The following is an 8,730-nucleotide window of genomic DNA, read 5'->3' as shown; positions in this document are numbered from 1 at the left end:
AACATTTTGATACCAGTGTCAGTGTCTTCACCCAACACTATTGTTAGAAAAATGGTGTTTGTTGTACCTGCTGGTTCCCATGGGAATCACTCTTATACATCTATCCATTTTACAACTTGTACTTACATGCATAGACTTCACTTGCTTCTGTCTCTGTTTATTTTGTCATTACTAAGACACTGTGAAAACAGTGTTGTCTTTTTGCTGATGGTTACACGCTATACCATTTCCTGTTATTTTTTATGGTGAATTTTAGGAATATATATATATATATATATATATGAATCGTGCATGGGGTAGAGAGTATATGCTATCAAAGTAAATATAACCAAAGAAGAAAGAAAAAACAGAAAAACAATACAGCTCACCAATAGGAGTTAAGTCAAGGGTTAAAACTCACCAAAAGATCTACTTTATTTAAACCTAGAGTCAAGGCCACTGGTGCCCAAGTGTAACAAATGTGCTGATGGTAAGATGTTAATGTGAAATGTTCTTTACTGACTGTGGCAGGTTAATAATGGACATCAATGCCCGTTAACTTGGGCACATGCCCTGTATGAAAAGTAAAATCTGACACCGGATTTTTAAAAAATTTGATTCTGAAAAATTTTATATTCTTCTAATGACAAAGAAATACAGCTCATACCCACAGGCAAGCATGAACAGGACAGTTTTGATCTGTGCAGTTTATTGTTTCAAATAAATAAGCCAAAAATGGTTTAAATTTGGTACAACATATTTATATTTTGGACTTTTTAATTATGTTAGCAACTAATACATTTTATTATCAGATTATAACTTTTATACATTATTATTATTGTGTAATAGAGTGCAGCTCTTTTTTTCTTTCTTTTTTTTTTTTTTACAATTTTTATATATGTATATATATGTATGTATGTATGATATGCTTTGTTTTTTACATTCAAATAATTATAAAGCTTTTTTTTTAGTTTGTTGCCATTATCATCTTATACTCTACTTTTTTTCCTTATAAGATGGGAACAGTCAACCATAATCCTTTGTTAAAATAAATATAAAATGTTTCTTCTGTCCTTTCTGCTCGCTGTCCTCACACAAACATCCTGCCTGTCACACTGAGCTGATCATCCTGTAATGGCTGCTACTGCTTATTGTTCACATCCTGCTTTGTCTTCAGCGCCATTTTGACTCCGCGGGAGGAGGAGCAGCTTTGCAATCACGCACACACTAATGGCAGACACACTCATGGTTAACTTCACATTCACATTTTAATAAAAGGACGCCAATCAGGGATTAACTTCCATGTTTACATACTACAGCAGCAGGTGAGCCTTGCTATTCTTCCACTCACTGTCAGTAAAAAAGGCTACATTGTTTTTTAGCACTGCTGTTGTTGCTACTTTGTAATAATAGCTGCTGCTGGTGGTGGTGGTGATGGTGGAGGAGGGCCACGCTGTGCTAACCCTTAGCTTGTACTCAGAGAGCTAGCCGTGCTGAGCTAACACCTGATGAAGGCAAGGAGCTCCGGAAAATGTGTTATTTTGCTCCCATTTATCAAGGTTATCTCCATGTAAACACACTAGCTATACATAGTTTCCTAGGCTATAGTCTTTAAGTTGGAAAAACTAAACAAGCATTTTAGGAATTTTAACAGGTCAATTATTTAATCCTTATCTAATAAAAAATAAATAAATTGAAACTGGAATTGAAATGAGAAATTTGAAAAGTGTATTGGATTCAATTGCTTTGGAGGTGGTTATAATGTATAAAGTATCCGTGCAAAAAACACAGCATGTATATAGGCTTTATATATAAAAATACAAATAATTAAAAATAGTTGTAATAAATAAACAAGTAAAAAATTGTGTTGTAAAAAATTAATTTTGTAGGTTGTTGGTCTAAAAACGTTCTAACCTATTTAGTGTTGTCAAATAAATTAATCCATACTATGTGTTAGGGTTACACACGTAAATGTGCTAATTTATAAATTCAGAGACTATAAAAAAAAACATGGGGCACAGTATAAATGTTTGTGTTTTTATTATTATTGTTATTCCACTATGAAAATATATGTACAATAAATAATTTGGATTTTCACTATTAAAGAATCTCAATAAATAAACTAGTGTTTAAACCTCCGGTCATCAGCAGGGCTTCCCTCTCTCTGCGTCGTGCCGTTCAAAGAGAGAATTCATTCATTCATTGTCCCATTTGGATTTTGTCAAAACGGTCCAGATATCTGCGCCTACAGACTCCGTGAACAGTTCCTGAGAAGCTTTTAAGAATCCATGAAGCTGCACCAGGATGAACTAGAGGAAACAAATCCACAAACTCATAAGGATTGATTTACATCCCCCCCCCCCCCCCCAAAAAAGAAGAAATAAATAAATAATAAAAAAAAAAAATTCCAAACCGAGAAAGTGAAGTACAAAAAATACATCCACATATTGTCATATTTTCAAAGGAGGGGAAAAAAAATCCTTTCGATGTTTTAAAGTGAAAAATTAATTGGATTTCTTTGAAACTATGATGCCCTCCAAAAAAGCAAGAAGAATATGTAAAAAAAAACATATTTTAATGGAGAAAGGTTTCAGGAATGTTGCCGAAAAGCTTTAATATTCTTTTATTTCTGTTAAATAAATAAGTGTTGTGTCCTCTGCTGGATTTCTCATTAACGCAGGCCCCTCTGCCCACTGCCCCACTCGCTTTTATTTGACCCTACTTTCAATTTGTGTCGAGGTCTCAGAAGTTGAGGTGCTGCAGGTCTATGGTGCACAGTGTGCTTGTGAACAGATCGAAGTCCTCTTCTGAGAAATCCACAGGGCTGTCCAGGGTGCTCTGCAGGCTGGGTGACAGGCAGGGGTCCCCGGCGAAGAAGGTGAGGTCGGGTAGGGTGGACGATGAAGATACGGCAGAAGGAGCAGATGAAGCTGTGGGTGTAATTGAGGAGTCCTGCTGCTCGGGAGCTGCTGTTAATCCAGGCACGGATTCGCTCAGCTGCATCAGGCCCGGGTTGTCAGCAGAGTTGGTGACCGCCAACGCCGGCGGAGAGTGACGAGCCGTCGCAGAGTCAGAGCACCCCGATGCCGTAAACAGCGGTGGCTGCTCGGGGATACTCAAACGGTCTCCCTCCTCTGGTGTGGGCTGTGCATTGTCCCCGCTGTCATTAGCGTAGGCGGCCGAAGATGGATTGCCGCCTCCCGGCTCTCCCTCCGAGGCAGTCTCCCCTGTGCCAGATGCTTCCAGAGGCTGGCTTGAATACGGGGAGGAGGCGTCAGCGCCTTCGAGCGGCTCAAAGCCTCCCGTGTCGCTGGATTCATGGCTTCCTCCGCTCCCGTGCGTGTTTTGCCGCTTATGTTTCATCCGCCGGTTTTGGAACCAAACTTTCACCTGCCGTTCGGTTAGATCCAACAGGGCGGCAATCTCTACTCTCCTGGGCCGGCACAGGTACTTGTTGAAGTGGAACTCTTTCTCCAGCTCCAGCAGCTGCGTGTTGGTGTAGGCGGTGCGCAGCCGGCGGGAGCCTGCTCCTCCAGCGTCTAGGCCCGCCTGACTCGGGTCTGGACAGGAACAAAGACAATAAATGAAACCCCATATATATATTTATTTATTTTTCCTGCAAGAAATACGCTACTTCGTCGCCGAGCTCACCTTGGCTCCTCGCCTGTAATAAAAAAAGAACTAATACTAATATTTAAAAAAATATACCTTCCACTTATAGTAGCAACCGTCACTCAGAAGAGTGAAAGATAACTATGTCATCAATGAAAGTGTGCTTCTGTGTCTTGTAAATCAGCGAGGGCTATGAGATTCTGCATTCTGTGATCAGAGAGGAACACGAATAAATCACGGAGCTAGAAGGAAATGCGTGTGGAAATGTGGGAATTTTTTTTAGACGAATGTGGCGGTATTTGTCAGAAACACAACTGAAAGCTCGATTTGATTTTTTCGTACTTCAGAAAAGAAGGCAGAAAATTTGCCGAGAAATTCCCATTAAAATTGATACGAGGTAGATTTCTAAATGTGTGGGGATAAGAATGGAAAACTGGAATTTCTTTCTTTCATTATTTCATCGATTTGTTTGTTTGCTTACTTATTTATTTGCAAAATTATTTATTTATTTTGAAAAATGCATTGACTGTTAGAGAGTTCAGTGTGAGAGATAGAAATAACCTGAATCCCACAAAATCAGATAGTGTGCAGTGCGTTTCCTGTGGGGACGAAACCTACACCCCCCACCACCACCTCCACACCCAAACGTATTTTGTCCTTATCTCGCCATTATTTTTTCCCACCTCCATCCAACATGGCGACCTTCTCATTTGTGTTATGAATCTATAATAACATGACCATGCTGCTACTGCACATCGTCCAAGAAGGTTGAAAGCGATATATGCTATAGCAAATATGTAAGCGATGAACATGAAATTTTAAAAAAAGAAGAGAAATAAAAAAACTCCCGTGTGTGTTTTTACGCAAGACAAATAATTATACATGGAATTAATACATTTTCGATTCTCGAAAGTTCTGAAATTATTTAGTGCCTATGTAAAAGATCTGCCCTCAGTATGGCTGGCGTGCACGTATTGATCCGCACTGACAAGGATTATCTGTAAGACGTTAATGGGTTGTTTAATGCATGATGAAAGAGTGTGCAAAGCACTGCAGCATAATGCAGTGGTCTAGATATGGCTTCCCTGTTGACACAGCGCTGCACAAAACACACACAAACACACACGGAGGGGGGAAAAGACAATGTCATTCAAGTATATCCACGCAGGGTGTAATAACTGTTGGAAATGTGATGCGAGTAAAAAAAGAACAGAACATGCTGCACACTCTCTTACTCACTACCACACACATGCATGCAGCTATACACGCTGTTACCCGGCATCCCACCATACCGACCTGTGGGTGACTCGATGCCCGCCGAAGCGTACCCAGAGGCAGTTGACGACGGGGAGGATGAGGCGGGGGGGATGATGGATCCGGTACCGCTGGAGTTGCTCCCTGGCTTGGGGCACTTCTTGTATGATTTCTTCTCCTTCATCCAGGGGAACTCGTGGGCAATCGGGCCGGTCGGGGTGACCGTGGCCGGGGCGGGGGCCTGGCCGGTCGTGTATGGCTGCTGGGCGGCTCCGTGATGCGTCTGGAGGCCATTAGTGGCGGAGGCTCTCCGGTTCTGCTGGCTTCTCGCAGCTGGTCTCGGCTGGCTGGCTGTGCAGGGGCTGAAGCTGGGGATGGTGTGCTCAAAGGGAGGCGGAATTACTGTCGACTCCTTGATTGATGAAGTTTGAAATGACTCCAGGACGGCGGGGAAGGACGTCAGGCACTCTGCTAGGGACGGCTGGCTGTTTATGAAACCGATCTCCCTCTCAAATTCAAAATTCATAGCTCTCTCAAACGGGCTTTTACCCCGAAACGGCGATACCCTCCGAACAGCCCCTTCCCCAAAAATAAAAACAGAAGAAACAACAACAAAAACACATACACGCACGCACCCTTGCACACGCACGCAACACACTATGGCTTCACAAAAAAATCAACTGAAAAAAAACGCACGAACATGTAGGTTCCCGACCGCAATGGCGTAAACACCGTGGCTATATAATAATTGTGTATATTGGTGATATTACTAGCGTGTGGGGACCTGGGTAGTCTAAACTGAAGAACTATGGGGCGAAATTGCAGCCAGTTCCTGGCCACGTGATCCGAATCAGCCAATCCTGGACCCAGGCCAGGCGGCTGTGATGGCTGTGGGAAGCAGCATTATTATTTTTTTTTCCATCAAATGTCGTGTCAGGATACTACTTCGCAGGGTAGCTGCCATTGTTGTATTTTAACAGGGCGTGAAAAAAAGCCCCGATACGGTGGCCATTCGCCATGTGCGCAGTGTGGGCGACTGGCCGGCGCATCCAGGCCCGGTGATGCTGCACAAACAATAGAGCATCCTCTTCTTGAGCATGTTGTCCCCGTCTTCTGGGTGATGTGGTGACGGTTAGGTGTATGGAGCCGGCCAGCACCGTCTACAATATGTCTCCTGTTTACAACGCGCTGCTCATTAATCTTAGAAGGTGTGACAGAGGGTGGAAATGTCACGCTTAGAACATTCTGAGAGTTTTTTAGATGGCGCAGAAGCGCACGAAGAGTGGACGATGAAGATTTGTGCTCAGCGGTAGTGCAGAGGGAACAGTTTACAAGAGCATAGCTTAGATTTGAGGACAGACAGTGAGGGGAGCCTACTGATGTGTAAGTGTGCGATTTTTATATCTAATAGATATCACATTTACGTAGTGGTGTGTATGAGAGGGGAGGAAACTTTAAACAAGGTCTAAATATAATCTTACCCTAAAATAACCTTTTCAGAGAGGCTCCAAAATTCTTCTTGCAAGATACCACGGTTCCTCTCCCACCCTCTCTCCACGGTGTTAAAATGTTCGCCGTGTTTACGCAGAGGGAGAGGGAGAGTTCACAGCGAGGTCGCTTCACCCAGCTGGGGAAAAAGGAGAGAACGCTACTCTACTTCTTATGATAAAAAGAATACAGCAGCAGTATAAATGGTAACTGTAAGTGAGAGTGGCCTTTAGACTCAACAGGACGCACATGTAGATTTTGCGAGAGATCAAGAAGCGGTCATTTGTTTAGCTGGGAATATTTTGGGGAGGGCCCGAATAGCCCCGAGTGGAAGAAAACGAAGTGCGGTGATCAATCTTTCTCTCGCTGCAAAGAGTCTGACAGCAGCCTCTCTCTCTCTCCCTAAATAACAAGGAAAAATCCACCCTCACTCTTTCTCTTCCTTTCGGGGCTCGATTCGACGTATTATGGATATGACTGAAATAAAAGACTGAAAAGTTCTTAGCTCCCCCCCCCGCCCCGTTTCTTTCCAAGTCGCTTTGCCTCACCCCCAGGCTCTAAGAAAGAGAAAAAGGCAGCAAAAAGGCAGAAATGTGTGTGGGAGGAAACGCCATTGAGCGCAGGCAGTGAGTAGGCCGAGGCTGTATGGGCACGGAAAACACAAGCCCACAAGGCAGACACAAGTTGCTGAGCGAGCAGCGTTCATTCTCTCTCTTTTTTAATTTAATTATTTTTTAATAATATATATGAATGCATATTTTTAAAATTTTGATAAAGAATTGGGAGTTTATATGAAGATTTTGTGGCGAGCAGAAAACGTTTTTCCACATGCCAGTAAAGACCTGAAGAGCGTGGATTGGTCGACTGAAGATGGGAACGTGTAATTTCTATTTTATTTTATTTTATTTTATTTTATTTTAATAACGCTTTTGGCAATCGGTTATTTGATTATTATTATCAATTGATTATTACGAAAATACATTTTTAGTTAATCCACTGACAATATTAACATTTTATTTGTTTATCTCAAATACAGTTTTTCATTAATATTATTTGAGATTTTGATTGGCCTAAAGCCCAATTTCTGGTTAAACATGTAACGTGAGAAAAGACTCGGTAACTTCAAATTTTTCATAGTTCACTAATGACCAGGTTGTTGTACTTTTCCTTCTTTTAATACTACCAATACTACAGTAAACACACTTCTAATTCAATCATGACCGTACAAATACTATGTGCAGAATAGCATTTCTGTAGTCAAATAGTTCAATACTGGATGATAACACGATGACGGCTTTGTCACATCTTCTGTCTAACAAAACACATTAAAATCAAAAGATTCTAAGTGGAGAAATGTGCGTGTTTACGTAGCTGTGAGTGTGCTACACTAATAGCTGGACGATTTTCAGTAGTGCCTGCGCTGCTAAAGCGGATCCGAGCTCTCCGTCTGTTTTTATGAGGCAATAAATTAGATCCAATCTCTGCTTATAGGTGTTTTTATTGTCTGTTAGTCCAACGGAGATGTAAAGGGAAGTGCGGCCATTATTTATGGGAGTCTGATTTATGTCTCAAGTTTTATGAGGCTCTCAGCCCTCCAAGCACGCGGGTGCGAGAGGGAAAGAGAGAGAGAGAGAGAGAGAGAAGAGGGGTGGGGGTCGATCACGTGATAGAGCCGAGGCGCAGTCCTCGGGGCTTTTTTAGTCATAAACACACAGCTGACACATAGCTGAGCTGCATGCAAGATGAGAAATCTTCAAAGAGGAAAGCATTAGCCACAAATGCCTAAGAGAGGATTTGTTGAAAATATTGAAATTGCTCTATGGGTATACATAGCTTGCACAACTCCAGCAACCTCCTAGTCAGCTTCATTGTTCCTATAGCTGTTGTTTGGAGTTTTCACTCACTGGATTTCAGTATTTTTGCACACTAGCCAGTATTTTCTGTTGACTGATTAACATCCTGAGGTGTCAGAGCGCTTATCTGTCTTTTGATTTAAAGCTGGGGGCATTAAATTAGCATCAGAAGATTTCTTCGTCACCTTGGAAAAGTGGTAAGAACAACACTAAATAAATAAGAATATGCATACATACATAAAAGGAATGGAAAATTCTTAGTATTGGTACTGCGTCAAGCCAAATTGTTACTTAATTTGGATAAACACTGATACCTAAGGAGAGCTGCAGTGAAGCAAAATAAATCAAATTGTTTGGCCTGGCTACTGAATGCCTTCCTGCTATAAAGTGATCTTCATCATTGCAGTAATGACTGGATTCAGCACACCAAAACTGAATGTTTTCTTCACCACTAGTGACAATAATCACTGCTGAACACGTGTCAAAAGCCAAACTGCCAGAGGACAGCTAACTGATCATGACACCAAAATGCATCTGACTGAAG

The 8,730-nt window shown here is 41.8% G+C and overlaps 1 protein-coding gene across 1 annotated transcript; it reads right to left on the bottom strand.

The window, feature by feature from the left end:
- Positions 1 to 2,002: 2,002 nt before the first annotated feature.
- Positions 2,003 to 7,313, bottom strand: hoxb2a (homeobox B2a). Its single transcript, XM_082529772.1, has 2 exons — positions 4,888 to 7,313; positions 2,003 to 3,539 (listed from the first exon to the last, which is right to left on the bottom strand). The coding sequence occupies exons 1-2, from the start codon at positions 5,369 to 5,371 to the stop codon at positions 2,722 to 2,724; spliced, it is 1,302 nt and encodes a 433-aa protein (XP_082385898.1). The 5' UTR covers positions 5,372 to 7,313; the 3' UTR covers positions 2,003 to 2,721.
- Between the last annotated feature and the right edge of the window lie 1,417 nt (positions 7,314 to 8,730).

This window comes from Aulonocara stuartgranti (assembly GCF_965226115.1).
Source record: "Aulonocara stuartgranti genome assembly, chromosome: 4".
NCBI lineage: Eukaryota > Metazoa > Chordata > Actinopteri > Cichliformes > Cichlidae > Aulonocara > Aulonocara stuartgranti.
The sequence above is the reverse complement of the archived record's forward strand: the minus strand, read 5'-3'. Positions and strand labels throughout refer to the sequence as shown.

What these genes read in the sequence shown, in the direction of transcription:
- hoxb2a (XM_082529772.1), bottom strand. Translation starts at nt 5,371, where the DNA reads ATGAATTTTGAATTTGAGAGGGAGATCGGTTTCATAAACAGCCAGCCG. An exon ending in GGGCATCGAGTCACCCACAG is followed by an intron (nt 3,540 to 4,887) that starts GTCGGTATGGTG and finishes GTTCCTGTCCAG; the next exon opens with ACCCGAGTCAGGCGGGCCTA.